Here is a 16,830-nt window from a genome sequence, read left to right as displayed (position 1 = left end):
TTAATATAAGAGAAAGAAGAGGGGTAAAAATGAAGCTACAAAGGTAGGTAGGATACAGGTAATACAGGGCCTTATATAAACCATGGTGAGGAATTCAAACTTTTTATTAAGGGAATGGGGAGCCACTGAATGATTTTAAACAGAGACAGATATATACAATTTAAATTTTAGAAGATCACTTTGGCTCCTGAGGGTGATGGTATGGATTGAAAGGGGAACATGAAGGAAGGCAGGAAAGCTAAGGCAATAATCCAGGATCCAGGTAAAAAATAATGGTGGATAAAAAGAAAGGAAGAGAAAAAGGGATTCCAGAATGTTGGACGGATGATGAAGAAGCTGTTGAAATAAGCCTGCTGGGATACGATGAGGAACATGAAATACTCATACTTGGGAAACATACATGCAAATAGGTGAGTCAACATAAAAAAAATCCACACATATGAACAAATGGCAGAAAATGCCCTTTCATCTCTACTCATCTAAATTCTATCCAATATCCCTTTTGAAGCCCACCCCAAGGCTTCTTTCTGTGTACCACGGATGCAGCAGAGAGAACTCTTGTACCCAGAAATCTTCTAGCACTAACCATCTGTATAAGTCTTTCTTAGACATCACTTCATGGTTTATCAGAGCAAATTATTACTGCTTCATCGCAGCTTTTTCTCCAAAATCCTTACGAAAAAAAATCTATCTTGGCTCTTCTCTCTCCATCTGCTATTCTTTTGTCTTGCTCTTCTCATTCAAGAAAGAGAATTCAAATGGTTTAGTGATCCCAGGTACAATGTGGTTTTGGGAAAAGCTAATCTCACTAAATAATACAACCATAACTAATATAACTCATAAAAATGACTCCCAATCATATTTTACTGTGTAAAAATCTAAAACCTGACTCTTAGGCAGGCATTTTGTTTCCCCTGCTAAGCTCAAAATTCTGTGGATGCAAGGAATAAATCTGAATCCATACAATGCCTAGTTGGGGGCAAGGCTGCAGAGAATTTGCATGAAAATTCTCAGTAAAAAAGGTAAAATCAGTCTCGTGTAATTGGAGAGAAAATCACTTATTTTAAGGGCAATACAGTGCATACAAACACACTACATCCTTCCCACTCAGATGCTGGGTTTTCATATTACCTTTTTTCTCTTCTTCCTCTTCCTCAGAGAACTCTGCTAGGGAAAATGCTTCTTTCAGGTGCTCCAATTCAAGTTTTAGAGTCTCTAATTCTTCTCCACTTAAAGAATTAAGAATAGATTTCACCTGAATCAATATAATATAAAATAATAAGTTGTGGGAGTATGAAAGAAAGAAAAACATTCTCAAATGGAGAAGAGGCTATAGATCAAATTAAAATAAAAATTATGAGCTCACCAGCCAAAATAATCTACTCCTTAAGAACCTTAACACAAAAGACAGGTCATTACAGAAAGGTAGAATTCGTACTTCCAAAAATAATGTAAGACAGAAATGTATGGAAATGAAATAATCTTGAATTAATTAAAAGCTAACAGGTAACTGTATCCAAATTGGCAGTTCAAGCCAAAGAAACTAAAAAAAAAGACCAACGTGAAGAAAAATAACAAATGTGCTATTAAGATTTCTTTGTTAATCTCTCCTTTTTTATTTAAATTTAGAGAAATAACACTTGACTCATTCTGTTTCCAGCAATTAGTTCAAATGTTAGTTTTCAGTTTGTTTTGGCCTGGTAGTCTGAGTCTCAAGCCTCCATCTGAAATACATTTCATCTTCCAACTGTACAAAAAGAAAAGAAACTATGCAACATTCCTTTGCTTGGAGACTATTCCAGTTGAAATTTTTGGTTTAAAATTACCTTTACTTCACTTTCTCGGGAAAGCATCTCCAGAGCTTCTAGATGTGAAAGGCCTTGAAATTCATCAAACAGTAGCCCATAATGAGTTTTCTTGTCCGTTTCCATAGTAACCTCATTTGTGGTCCACTGCTCTTCTTTCTCCTTTGCTTCTCGTAAAACCTGAAAAAGAGATAGAGGCATTACACTGCAGTAAGTAATGAGAGCTCAAGGGTGAGTTTTGAGAACGGAGGGAAGCGAAGCTGAGACGGGTAACAGTACAGCACACTGCCCTTCCGTTCTTGGCATGTGATTCAAATCTGATACGCTCAGGAGCAACAGGGGGAAAACGATCACAAATAACGTGATTCTAGACAAAGTAAGTAACACCCAAGGAACCAGGTATTTCTCTGAAAGTAGTTTTAACATTAATCTAATAAACAACTCTGAAAGGGCTTGGCATCTTACACTGCACTGACAGGAAGTTCCTGCAGAAAGGAAAGAGAGGGAAAAAAAGAACTGGGTAGTTTTCTAAGCTTTAGAGGTCTCCCTTTCCTCCTAACCCCATTGAAAAAAAAAAAAAAGCCTTAATTAAAAAATCATTAAAAATTATTCAAAAGAAAATGCTAACAATACCCCAAGTTACCACAGGCAAAAAAAGAGATCAAAACAGAAACAGGAGAGAGGAAAAAAATGGCGGCAGAGTGAATGGAGCTACACAGACCATCTCCCAGGACCAAATTGGAATTACAACGAAAATAAAGACAAATCGTCAGGAAGGGGCAACCGAAAGGCAGCTTGGAGGACCACATAACCAGGGACACTGACTCAATCCTGGTAGGCTTGTGATGATGCGAGAGGGGCCGGGAGCCCATGGTCTGCAGCAGCCTGGGCTGGGACCAGCGGACTCAGCTGGGACCAGGGGAACTTGGCTCGAAGCTGTGCCCTTGGCTGGGTCCTGTGGCTTCAGCTGGGACCAGCAGCCGCCTTGGCTGGGTCCTGCGACCTCGGCTGGGTGCTAGGCCGTTGGTTGGGTCCAGTGGCCTCAGCTGGAAGCTGCGCCCTCAGGTGGGTCCTGTGGCCTCAGCTGGGACCAGCAGCTGCTTCGGCTGGGTCCTGCGGCAGCCTTGGCTGGGTGCTACGCCCTTGGCTGGGGCCGCAGCCTCGGCCCCCCTTAGCTGGGAGCAGCGCCCTCGGGTTAAAGTCCCAGGCAGATCCACGACGCAGAGCCCGGACAGAGGCTAAATTGGCAGCAGCACTCACCTTGGGCTCTGACAGAGGGAAGGCAGACTGAACTGGAACTGTGTGGGGACACTTGGGATTTGGAGGATGCTCAGAGCTTTTGCTCAGTGCAGCCATGCAGGACTGTGGTCATCTTACTCCTTCCCAGGGCCCTGGGGAGAGGCGGGCGGCCCCTCCCTCAGAGATTCAACCCCACCGGGACGCCATTGAAATGCTAATTGAGGCCCATTATAACCAGCATCTGCCACACCCTCTGGAAATCCTCTTACACTGAGCACCTGAGAAAGTTTTTCAGTCAACACAGAAACCAAGGTTCTTTAGGTGACCACTACTAATAGCCTCCAGGCAAAAAAGCTAGAGGATAACTACCATTCCCTGGGATAGCAACTCTAACCAGGAAAGTTAAGACTTGACAGTGGTGTTTACAGCAGGTCCTCCCTGCCTCATCCAAACCCAGGAGAGGAAGCCACAAACAGCAGAACACCAACAGCCACAGGGAAAATTTGGCAGACTCCAAAGCCCACTGTGATAGCCAAAATGGTGAAAAACAGAAACAAAAGCCAAATGAAAGTGCACTTAAGCAAGTTAACAGAACTAGAATTCAGAGCCATGATCTTGAGGAAGCAAAACAGCATGTGTAAGGACATGAGCACCATGAGTAAACACACAGAAATGTTGAAAATCAACCAGTTGGAAATTAAAAACCACCAAGAAGAAATGAAGAATGACATATCAGAAATAAAAAACACATTGGAAAGTCTAAATAGCAGAGTAGAGAAAGCTGAGGACCAGATCAGTGAATTAGAAGATAGAGTAGAAAAAATCAACCAATCAGAAAACCAAAAGGAAAAAAACGATTAAAAAACAGGAAGACAGCTTAAGAGAACTGTGGGACAACTGGAAACGTAAAAATATTCACATCATAGGAGTCCCCGAAGAAGAAAATGAGTAAGGGTAGGAGAATATATTCAAAGAAATAGTGAAAGAAGACTTCCCTAATTTGGTGAAGGAAGAAGGCATTCAAGTTCAAGAAGCACAGAGAGCCCCAAGTAAGAAGAACCCAAACAGGCCCACACCAAGACACACAGTAATCAAAATGCCAAAAATTAAAGACAAAGAGAGAATCCTAAAAGCAGCAAGAGATAAGCAACAGTTTACCTACAAAGGAAACCCCATAAGGCTCTCAGCTGACTTCTCACAAGAAACACTACAGGCCAGAAGGGAGTGGCATGAAGTAATCAAGGTCATGAAAAACAAGGATCTGAATCCAAGACTACTCTACCCAGCAAGGCTATCATTCAAAATGGAAGGTCAAATAAAGAGCTTCCCAGACAAAAAAAGGCTAAGGGAATACATTAGCACCAAACCAGCACTGCAGGAAATGCTAAAAGGACTGCTGTAATTAGCAGGAGAAATGGGAAGAAAAATAGAACCACACTAAACAAAAATGGCAATAAATAAGTACATATCAATAATCACCTTAAATGTAAATGGATTGAATGCTCCCATAAAAAGACACAGAACAGCTGATTGGATAAGAAAACATGACTCATCTATATGTTGCTTTAAAGAGATCCACCTCACAACAAAAGACTCACATAGGCTGAAAGTGAAGGGATGGAAAAAAACCTTCCAAGCACGCGGAAAGGAAAAAAAAGCTGGGGTAGCAACACTCATATCTGATCAAATAGATTTCAAAATGAAGGCCATAACTAAAGACAAAGAAGGCCACTACATAATATTGAAAGGATCTATCCAACAGGAAGATATAACCTTGATAAACATATATGCACCCAATATAGGAGCACCAAAATATATTAAAAATCTTCTGGAGGACTTCAAAAGAGAAATCGATAGCAATACAATCATAAGAGGGGACTTCAACACCCCGCTGACATTACTGGATAGATCCTCTAGACAACAACTTAGCAAGGAAACACAGACTCTAAATGAAGCACTAGACCAAATGGATTTAATAGATATCTACAGAGAATTACACCCCAAAACTACAGAATTCACATTCTTCTCAAGTGCACATGGGACATTCACAAGGATAAACCACATGTAAGGGCACAAACTAAGTTTCTACAAGTTCAAGAAGACTGAAATCAGATCAAGCATCTTCTCAGATAACAATGGCATGAAACTAGAAATCAATTTCAAGAAGAACATACAAAGACATTTGAACACATGGAAGCTAAATAGCATATTATTAAACAATGAATGGGTCACCGAGGAGATAAAGGAAGAAATCAAAAACTTCATGGAAACCAATGAAAATGAAGACACAACAACACAAAATCTATGGGATGCAGCGAAAGCAGTTCTGAGAGGGAAGTTCATAGCATTACAGGCCTACCTCAAAAAAACAAGAAAAATCTCTAATAGACTATCTAACCTCACAACTTAAAGAACTAGAGAGCAAACAAAAAGAAAACCCCAGAGCAAGTAGAAGGAAAGAAATAGTAAAGATCTGAGCAGAAATAAACAACATAGAGACCAAAAAAAAAAACAATTCAAAGGATCAATGAAACAAAGAGCTGGTTTTTCGAAAAAATAGACAAGATTGATGGACCCTTAGCTAGACTCACCAAGAAACGAAGAGAGAGAACCCAAATACACAAAATCAGAAATGAAAGAGAAGTAACAACTGACACCACAGAAATACAAAAGATCGTTAACTACTATGAACAATTATATGGCAACAAATTCGACAATCTGTGCGAAATGGACAAATTTCCAGAAACTCATAGTCTCCCAAAACTGGACCGGGAAGAGATAAAAAACTTGAACAGACCAAGAACAACTAAGGAAATTGAAGAGGTAATCAAGACTCTCCCAGCAAACAAAAGCCCAGGCCCGGATGGCTTCACTGGGGAGTTTTACCGAACATTCAAAGAAGAACTAACACCCATTCTCCTCAAACTATTTGAAAAAATTCAAGAAGAAGGAAGACTTCCAAACTCCTTTTATGAAGCCAGCATAATTCTAATTCCAAAACCAGAAAAAGACACTACAAAGAAAGAAAACTACAGGCCAATATCCCTGATGAACACAGATGCCAAAATCCTGAACAAAATACTATCAAATCAGATCCAGCAATACACCAAAAAAATTATCCACCATGACCAAGTGGGAATCATCCCAGGGATGCAAGGCTGCTACAATATTCGCAAATCAATAAACATGATACACCACATAAATAAAATGAAGAATAAAAACCACATGATCATATCAATAGATGCAGAAAAAAGCCTTCGACAAAATCCAGCATCCATTTCTGATAAAAACGCTCAGCAATGTGGGAATAGAGGGATCATATTTCGACAGAATAAAGGCCATATATGAAAGACCTACAGCCAACATCATACTCAATGGGCAAAAACGAAAACCATTTCTCTTAAGAACAGGAACAAGGGAAGGATGCCCACTTTCGCTTAGCCACAGCAATCAGACAGGAAGAAAAAATAAAAAGGATCCAAATTGGAAAGGAGGAAGTGAAACTGTCATTACTCGCAGATGACATGATACTATACGTAGAAAATCCCAAAGACTCCATCAAAAATTTACTAGACTTAATAAATGAATTTGGAAAAGTAGCAGGATACAAAATTAATATCAAGAAATTGATGGCATTCTTATACACCAATGATGAACTCACAGAAAGAGAAACTAAGAAAACAATCCCATTTACCATTGCGGCAAAAAAATTAAGATACCTAGGAATAAACTTAACCAAAGAAATAAAGAACCTATTCACAGAAAACTACAGGTTATTGAAAAAAGAAATAGAGGAAGATATAAAAAAGTGGAAGCACATACCCTGTTCATGGATTGGAAGAATTAACATAATTAAAATGTCCATATTACCCAAAGCAATCTATAGATTCAATGCAATCCCCATCAAAATATCAACAACATACTTCACAGAATTAGAACAAGTACTTCAAAAGTTCATATGGAACCAAAAAAGACCTTGAATAGCCACAGCAATCTTGAAAAAGAAGAACAAAGTTGGAGGGATCACAATACCAGATTTCAGGTTATACTACAAGGCCACTGTAATCAAAACAGCCTGGTACTTGCACAAGAACAGTGGAACAGAACAGAGAACCCAGAAATGGACCCAAGGCAATATGCTCAATTAATATTTGACAAAGGTGACAAGAGCATACAGTGGAGTAAGGACAGCCTCTTTAATAAATGGTGCTGGGAAAATTGGACAGCTACATGCAGAAAAATGAAACTAAACCATCAACTTACACCCTACACAAGAATAAACTCAAAATGGATAAAAGACTTAAGTGTGACTCATGAATCCATAAAAATCCTAGAAGAAACTGTAGGCAACAAAATTTCAGACATCATACGCAGCAGAATTTTCACTGATACATCACCTAAGGCAATAGAAACAAAGGAGAAAATGAACACATGGGACTACATCAAACTCAAAAGCTTCTGCACAGCGAAAGATACAATCATCAAAACGGAAAGGCTACCCACTGTATGGGAGAGCATAATTGCCAATGATATATCAGATAAGGGGTTAATTTCCAATATATATAGAGTGCTCATACAACTCCACAAAAGGAAGACAACGAACCCAATTAAAAAATGGGCAGAGGAACTAAATAGACACTTCTCCAAACAGGACATACAAATGGCTAAGAGATATATGAAGAAATGCTCAACATCACTAATCATCAGAGAGATGCAAATTAAAACAACAATGAGGTATCACCTCACACCTGTCAGAATGGCTGCCATCAACAAATCATCAAACAACAAGGTTGGTGAGGGTGTGGAGGAAAGGGGACTCTAGTACACTGCTGGTGGGAATGCAGACTGGTATAGCCAATATGGAAAACAATATGGTGTTACCTCAAAAAATTACAAATTGAACTTCCATTTGACCCAGTGATCCCACTTCTAGGAATATACCCTAAGAAACCTGAAACACCAATCAGAAAGAATATATGTACCCCCATGTTCATAGCAGCATTATTTACAATAGCTAAGATCTGGAAACAGCCCAAGTGTCCACCAGTAGACGAATGGATAAAAAAGCGGTGGTACATATACACAATGGAGTACTACGCAGCTGTAAGAAGGAAAGATCTCTTATCCTTTGAGACCACATGGAGGGACCTGGAAAGTATTATTCTAAGTGAAACAAGCCAAACAGAGAAAGACAAGTATCATATGATCTCACTTATTTGTGGAATATAATGAACATAACAGTCTGAGGAATGGGGTAGTCCCAGAGACGTGGAAGTGGGGTACAGACTAACAATTTCCAGAAGAGGGGGTAGTGGGGGAGAGATAAACCACAGAACTCATATGCATGTGTGCATGGGCAATGGACATGGACAACAAAACTGGGGACAGGGCAGGGAGGGTGAGGGAGCGGGGAATCAGTGGGAGAAAAACGAGAAACATCTGTAACAAAAATTAATTAGTAAAAAAATAAAGAAAGTAAAAAAAAAACAGGAACAGGAAACAAACAGGTAGAGGCAGTACCTGAGATAGTGTAGAATTCCGGTGCATCAGATCCTTGGTTCTTTTAAATCCAGGATCTCCTTCTGCTATTACATCCATTGTCTTTTTCCCGATGAATTCCAAGGCATCCAAACCCCCACTGATAACGGTCTTTCCCTAGGAAACACATGCAACCTGATTACAATAATATTGAAAAAAGAAACCTCCATATTTTGACTATATAAAATAGTGGCTTACAATACCAAACACTGGCAAGAATGTAGAGCAACTGAAACAATCATACACTGCTTGTGAGAATTTAAATTGGTATAACCACTTTGGAAAACTGTCATTATCTACTACAGCTGAAGCTATGTATGTATATGCTATGAACCAGAAATTCCACCCATGGTTACATAATCAACAGAAATTTGTAGAGAGGTTTATCAAAAGATAGACAAGGATGCTCATAGCAGCCTTTTATAAAAGCTAAAAATTAGCAACTATCCCAACACTTATCAACTGTGGTATGAATAAATGTGACACAGTCACACAATGGAACACAGCAAAGAAAAGAGAACATACCATGCAAACTTCACCATGGATAAATCATACAAACTTAATATTGAGTGAAAGAAGCCGGATACAACAAAGTACACTCTATATGATTCCATTTATATAAAGTTTAACAGCAAGCAAAATTAATCTATGATGGTTGAAGTCAGGAATGTGATTGTCTTGGTAGGCAGGAGGAGGCACAGATGACTGGGAGATGGCACAAGGGGAACATTTGATGTACCATCATGTTGATTCTTAGTCTGAATGTGTTCATTCTGTGACAATGCAAAGTGAACACTCAGGACTTCACTTTTCTTTATATGTGTTATATTTCAATAAAAAGTTAAAATTAAAAAGTACTAGCTATCTATCTTCATATAGGAAAAGTAGTAAGCTTCTTACATTACCCATTTAAAAATGTGTCTAGCCCTGGCCAGTGTGGCTCAGTTGGTTGGGCCTCGTCCTATGCACCAAAAGGTTGCCGGTTTGATTCCCAGTCAGGGCATATGCCTAAATTGTGGGCTTAATCCCCGGTGGGGGCATGCAGGAAACAGCTGATGGACATATCACTCTCACATCAATATTTCTCTCTCTCCCTCCTTCTCTCTTTCTCTCTAAGAATCAATAAAAAAATATTTTAAAAAAATTTCTAATCATATATAGTCTTACAAGTATCCATCATAAAAATCATATTTCCTTTTTCCCTAAAAGATGCAATTATGAGAAAAATATTTTTATAAAGCGTAATTTTCTAGGACCACCAAACTAAGAACTTCTAGTCTATTCATTATTACCACATACTGCCTCTCTGTTATATTTCACCTCCTGGTCCCTCCTTTATTCCTTTAAAGAAAGTTTTCAAGTAGCTCTTACTGTACCCCTAAAGTAATTGATCTTCAGCAATCTGGAATCCCATAGAGTAATTAGTCCCCATGGCTTTTCAAGGAAGAGGGAGAAAGAGACAAAAATCTATTATTATCATGGAAAGGAGCAGGCCACCTTGTACTTGATACTCACTGTGCTCTGAACAGCAGTAGAGATGGTTGAGAATACACCAAATGCTCCTGTCATTGGAAAGGAGTTTTCATTCTCTTTGGCATTTGTCTCTCCTACAGGAGGGAAAGATGTGTAAACATGAAGAGATGGTCCATAGATTATTATGCTTTGTTAGCACCTATGTGAATTTTTTAAAAATTAGACCCTACTTCCCACATACAAGGTATTAGTGCTTTTTGTTGTATTAAACTATTTGCCTATTTTTAAATGAAAGGTAAGATAGCTTTTTTCATTTTAATTTCAGAAATAAAATCCAGTCTTTACAACAGACTACTGTATGACTCCATTTACAGGACCTTATGGACAAAGTAAACTATTCAGTCAGAAAGAGATCTCTGGTCATCAAGAGCTGACAGTAGGTGTAGGCATGAGAGGACTTTGGGGGGATAATGAAAATATTCTTGCATCTTGATTGCCTATATAGATATAGAAAATATTCTCTATCTGTATAATCACAATGGACTGTATATACAGTGTAAATAGGACTGTATGCTTGTCAAAACATGTAAAACTATACACCTAAAAAGAGTAAACTTTACTGTATATAAATTATAGCTCAATAAACCTGGCTTTTTAAATCGTCGATTTAAAATTTTATCCTAATAATTATGCTTATTTATAGAAACCAGACATGCATTACAAAGATGAACATGTTTCATTGAAAAAAAATCTCTCTATTTTAATAACTTCAAAATCTCTAATAAGAGATAAACAATTAATTAACTATTATAGGGAGGACTTCCACTTCCAGCTTTGATAAGTTAACTAGTATTGCACTTGCCCTGCAACAACAGCATCTAGAAAACAGGACAAATATAAAAAATAACTGCCTACAGACACTGGACAACAGATAGTACAGGGCTATAATACAAGAGAGAAGAGAAACAAATAAAGGGAATCCTATGATTGGCTTGACTTTCCAGACCACAGCACAAGGAGGGGAAACCCAAGCACAGCATGGCAGTCTCACTGAGTATAAGACAGAAAGACTGGAGTCTATGAAGGCTGAAGCAACTGGAATTTGCAGGTCAGAATATGGGAAAAGAGGGAGCTACAGAGGTAAGGAGTTCCAGGAATCTACACAGGAGTACTCTTGAGTCTCTAGCTAAATACTTTGGCTGTTCAGGTACTGGGAGACTCCACGATATGGGCAAAAACTACCATGGAGCTATAAACCAAACGATGCCCACAGTTCATGCTAGGCTACAGAACATTTGACTTCTGACCAATCAGAGTTTAACTAGAGAGATCTAGTTAAACATCTACGAATTAGGTAGAGACTTCAGACGAATCAGAGCAGAGGCCTTAGTAGTAGCACTCAACTACCACTTAAGAGTAATGGCTGCTCTAGAATCACCCTAAACTTTAAAAGGATCAATCTAAACTACAAATATCTTCACTGCCTGCCAAAAAAACTCACCCCCTTTAAAACAAAATCTACTCAACAATGTAACATTTATAACGTCCAGCACTCAATTCAATGAAAATTAGGATCTATAACCAAGAAAAAGAATTGCTCAATAGAAACAGACTCAAATAACAGAGATGAACTGTGTCTAATTTATGAATTAAACTTTATCATATGTATACATGTATAAGAAAAAACATAGTACAACACAGCAGGTTCTCAAGTAAAAAATAGCAGATGATAGAATTAACAGACAAGGAAGTGAGAAATAGAAGATATAAAAAAGAAACAAATGACATTTCTAGAGTTGAAAATACAATATCTGAAATTAAAAAGTCAATGAATGGACTTAACAGCATTAGACAAAGCCGAAGAAAAGACCAGTGAACTTAAAGACAACAATAAAAACTACTTAAAATGAATCATAGAGAAAAAAGGCTTAAAAATGAACAAACCTCAGTGGTTATGGGACACCACCAAGTTGTCTAAAGCATGTGTGACTGGAATACCAGGGAAGAAAAAGGGGACCAAAATATATGTGAAGAAACAATAGCTAAACATTTCCAAAACTGATTAAATCTCATAAATCCATGAAGTCTGATGACTCTCCAGCAGAATAAACACAAAGAAAACCACAACATAATCAAAAGTGCCGAAGAGCAATGGTAAAGAAATTGTAAAAGCAGCCAGTCCCAACAGAAAGAATGTAAGCCAGAACATAATGGGATGCCACTTTAAAAATGATAAAAGGGGGAGAAAATTGTCATCCTGAAATATGTCCAAAAAAATAACCTCAAAAATGGAAATAAAAACATTTCAAACAAAATCTGAGAAAATTCCGAACTGTCCGAAAACCTGCACTAACAAGAAATATAAAGAAAATTCTTAAAGCTGAAGGAAAAGATTATCAGCTGAAAACCAGGACCGACACAAAAATAATAGCGAGCACCAATAATGGTAATTATGTGAATAAATATAAAAGACACCCCTCCACATTTTTTAACATGCATGGAGTAGAAATGGGAAACAGGTCTTCCCTTTTCTCTCTTCAAAGAATGTTATTTAGACAGTAAGCCAACAAAGTGCATCTAAATTTTATCTGTGACTACTCTATAACTCAGTAATTTCATGTTTAGGATTTTCTATTAAAAAATAATTGCACAAGACACAGATATAAGAATGTTAAGTGTAACAATGGTCATGATGCTTCAAAAAAAAGTGATTAATTATATGTTTAAAACATGCCTACATAAATGAAGTTCCCTGCAGCAATTAAAAATGATGATGTAAGCATATTACTGACACAGAATAAAAATGTGATGGGTTTTAGTCCAGCTGGTGTGGTTTAACGGTTGAGCATCAACCCATGCAGCAAGAGGTCACCAGTTCGATTCCCAGTCAGGGCACATGCCCAGGTTGTGGGCCTGATCCCCAGTGTGGGGCATGCAGGAAGCAGCCAATCGATATTCTCGCTCATCAATGTTTCTCTCTCTCTCCCCCTCTACCCTTCTTCTCTCTCTAAAATCAATAAAGAAAAAAAAAATGTAATAGGTTTTAAAGAAAGGTAGGTTTTTTAAAATGTAGGTATGATTACAGTTTTCTAAATGTGTATATTCACATTTATAAAATAATTCTAGAATGATACATTCCAAAATGTTATTTCTGGATGGAATCTGATTTTTTTCACTTGTTTTTAACTTTCTACTTTTTTCTTTTTAACTAAGTTTTCCTATAATGAGCATTATTATTTTCAATTTGTTTAAAAATATTATTTTCTTTGAAAAATAAGTCTCTATGACATGTAACCCATTTTTCAGGCTTATCTCTCCCTCCATCCTTACACAAATCCTGGGTTTCTCTCTTCCCCAAAACACCCTCATGCCCTCTCACTTTTTTATTTTAATTAAAAAAATTTTTTTCCTTTGTTGATATTAGAGAGAGAGAGGAAAAGAGAGAGAGAGAAACATTGATGAGAGAGAACATCAATTGGCTTGCCTCCTGCATGCCCCCGAGTGGGGATCAGGCCCACAACCTGGGCATGTGCCTGACTGGGAATCGAACTGGCAACCTCTTGGTGCCTGGGTCGATGCTCAACCACTAAGCCACACTGGCCAGGCACTTTTTAATTTTTTACATATGCAGTTCCCTTAACCTCAAAATCCCTGTACCACAGCCTCTCTGTCAAAACTATAACCATTCTCAAAATTTAACTCACATATTTTCCTTCATGAAAACATAAGTGAATTGCTCCAAGTTCCCAGTCCTTTGCTTGAACCTCAATCACAATATTTGGCTCCACCTGCTTTGTGCTCTGGTTAGTTCTCTCAACAATAGATTCATCCACTAGATACAAAACAGAGGGGAGGTTCTATGTCTAACTCATTTCCAAATTCTCACAACACCAAGCACTGTGCTTTGCCCCTGAGAGGCACTCGTCCCTTCACCTTATCTTTTTTCCATTTCATTTTACCATGGAAGTATAGATCTTGTTTGGTTTGTTCACTGATATTTCCCCAGCACTTAGAATAGTGCCTTGGATGAGTAGACACTCAATAAATTTTTTTTGAATAAATTAATAGATTGACTTGAGTTCAGAAAAATAATCTTCCTACAATAGCTTTGATGCCTGAAGCCAGAGACAATGCTTAACTACACAAGGAAGGGAAATGAGCACTTGATGCAAATACAATCATAAAACATGCTTTATTCCTCAACCCACGAATGTATTCATTTGGCATTTTCCCCTAGTTTTACAAATGGCAAAAGACTGTGGGGTTCAAAAGCATAAAAGAACAAAGACAGGACACTTGAAGGGTAAACTCTCAACAATAGTCTGAATCTTAGTTCACACCATTTATTTCTTCTTATTTCCTCAATTATTGGTCTTTCCCATTATTATCAAGTACAAACATAGTCTTTGGATCAAACACTCCACCCCTACTCCAACCCTAAAAAATGATTGAATGATTTCCACTGATGGCCTTTTGCTTACCTCAAAGTTTTTGAAAAGAGACATCCCAGCTACAACATCCTTGGCAGAGGAATTAACCCCCCTCCTCAGGAACTTCAGAAAATGGGAGTAGTTTATTATCATTTTAATTTTGAAAAGTTCTCTTTATAACTTTTTTAACTCTAAAAACTCTTTATTAAATGAAAATCTAAGTGCATGTAATTTCCACTGGTACTAGTTCTCTCTTCATGAGCCACAAATAAACTTCTTCTCCAGAGTAGTCTTCAGAGACATGAAAAGAACCAACATATTCTCCCAATCTCCCCTTCCCAGATTTCCAGATTCAGTATCCACGATGCCATCAACTTTCTCTTGTAAAACATTAATTCTATCCATCTAGCTCACTCTTTCCAGGAGTCACTCTAGTTTAACCATGGCCTTCTTAAATCATGACTTGTGTGGTAGACATCTTTTAGGTCTATGGAAGACCCTGCTGCTTACCTATTCAAAGCTATTTCTACTGTCTTTTCCTTTCCTGTTAAGCCCACTTCCTGACATGGAGATTTATCAAAATGATCAAAACTCACTCTCCCAGCATCTCTTGCTGCTACAGCAAGAACATGAAACCCTGTTCTAGCCAATGAAGTCTTTGAAATATGCTGAGGGCTCTTGGGAAAGCTTTTCCTTTCTTTGAAGGGAGGATAAACGACACTTCCCATGCACTTACTGCCTGATTCTGAGCACAGCTGTATTAGAATGCTGTACTTGGAGCTGCAGTATTATCTGGCAACCATAGAGACAACAAAGAAAACTGCAGAGAAGCCAACACAGAACTCTGACATCAATGAGCCACTACCACTAACTCTAGAACAGCCTGATTCTGGAGTTCTTGTGAGAAAAAGAAACTGACTTTTAGTCAAATATTCTGTTACCTGCAGCCAAAGTAGTCTGATGCAGATATCACTAAGCACAGTGTCTCCAATTCATTCATGTAGTCCTTTACAGCATGTTCTATAATGTGATCTTGTCTTCTAGCCATAGTCGACCCAAGGACATGTGACCCAAGTTTAGGCCAACATAATTCTCTCTCCTGGGAATTTAAAAGTGGAAATAACTGATACCAAATAGTCTCTGATGGGTACTTGTATTAGGATTCAACATAAAGCAGGATCAGAGGACAATAAGCAGAAAAAGACTCAAATTTGGGCCCTAAAAAGCTTTCTATTTTGTGATCCAAGGCCTTCTTGATCCCGTTACAACCCTGTCCTTTAGGCTTAAGTGAGAGTAGGTTTCTATTTGATCAAGGCAAGCCACCAGAATTAAACTTCACCTTCATAAAAATCCCAGCATGAAAAATATACACTGCCAAAATTAACACATTAAAATATTTTTTCATACCACAATCGTTTCAAATTCAGCTACCTCTTATTGGACTCTTACTAATTGTGCCAAGCAATATAAGCCATTTTTACATTCTACAATCATGGTCTTATTTACTTAAGGTTTATAAAAGTCCTATGAGATAAAAATATCATCCCATTTCATAGATGAAGAAAGTGAAGTGAAGAGACACGAGGGGTAAAGAGACACAGACCTGTCAGCCAAAGGTTCCAAATTCCCTTTCCCACCTGTCCCATTATGTCCTGAATATCAGACACTCAGTAATTTTCTACTGAAAAATGAGCTCAACCATTCCATTTTGATCCACAATTCTTAATATTTCCATATACTGACCTGTTGCATACTGAACCTCAGTTGAAATTTCACTGGGACTAGGGATTCCAAGAGATGTCTCTGCTTTCTCAATGACATTTGAAATACCTTGCCCTAACGAGAAAAATGATAACAGTTTCATATCTAAATATTACTTGCTATTAGTCACTAAAATTGATAAAACAAACCAAAAATCAAACCCATAGATTTTTAATTTCATTACAACCACAGGATATGTTATTTTGATCCTACATAGTTGGGAATGCATCCTTATCAAAAGAAAAAGAAAAAAAAAGATTCATTATCACCAAAGAATAGTTTTATATTAACAAAACCTAAACATCAACCTTCTAATGAGGAAATGATGCAAACCTGAGTGGCTGTATAAATCAGCCACTCATTACTAATGTATCCTCAAACTATAAAACAAACATAACAAAATCACTTTTAACACAGATCTTTAGCAAAATACACAAAAAATTAATAAAGTAACTGATGGCCTTACCTACTGTGGCTACTGTAGCTGAGGCTGAGGAAAGTAAGGACTTGCCCCAGCTGCCCCAATAGCCCCATCCCGTCTGGGGTGCCTCTTTGGAAGCAGGCTCCTAATTTTCCCAGTAGCC

The 16,830-nt window shown here is 38.0% G+C and overlaps 1 protein-coding gene across 2 annotated transcripts in view; it reads right to left on the bottom strand.

The window, feature by feature from the left end:
* The window catches only part of FAM114A2 (family with sequence similarity 114 member A2), a 37,360-nt gene that overhangs the window by 16,084 nt on the left and 4,446 nt on the right, over positions 1 to 16,830 (bottom strand). For both annotated transcript variants that reach the window (XR_004956391.1, XM_036239611.1), the window contains exons 3-8: positions 16,713 to 16,812; positions 16,229 to 16,321; positions 10,098 to 10,189; positions 8,565 to 8,699; positions 1,827 to 1,985; positions 1,132 to 1,255 (exon numbers count right to left, since the gene is read on the bottom strand). Coding sequence is in view for 1 of the 2 variants with exons in the window: in XM_036239611.1 (XP_036095504.1) it covers positions 1,132 to 1,255; positions 1,827 to 1,985; positions 8,565 to 8,699; positions 10,098 to 10,189; positions 16,229 to 16,321; positions 16,713 to 16,812 (703 nt within the window). In the remaining variant the exon portion in view is untranslated. The remainder of the gene's footprint in view (positions 1 to 1,131; positions 1,256 to 1,826; positions 1,986 to 8,564; positions 8,700 to 10,097; positions 10,190 to 16,228; positions 16,322 to 16,712; positions 16,813 to 16,830) is intronic.

Source organism: Molossus molossus, unplaced genomic scaffold (genome assembly GCF_014108415.1).
Source record: "Molossus molossus isolate mMolMol1 unplaced genomic scaffold, mMolMol1.p scaffold_m16_p_4, whole genome shotgun sequence".
In the NCBI taxonomy this organism is placed as follows: Eukaryota; Metazoa; Chordata; class Mammalia; order Chiroptera; family Molossidae; genus Molossus; species Molossus molossus.
This window is presented reverse-complemented; position numbering and strand designations above follow the sequence as displayed.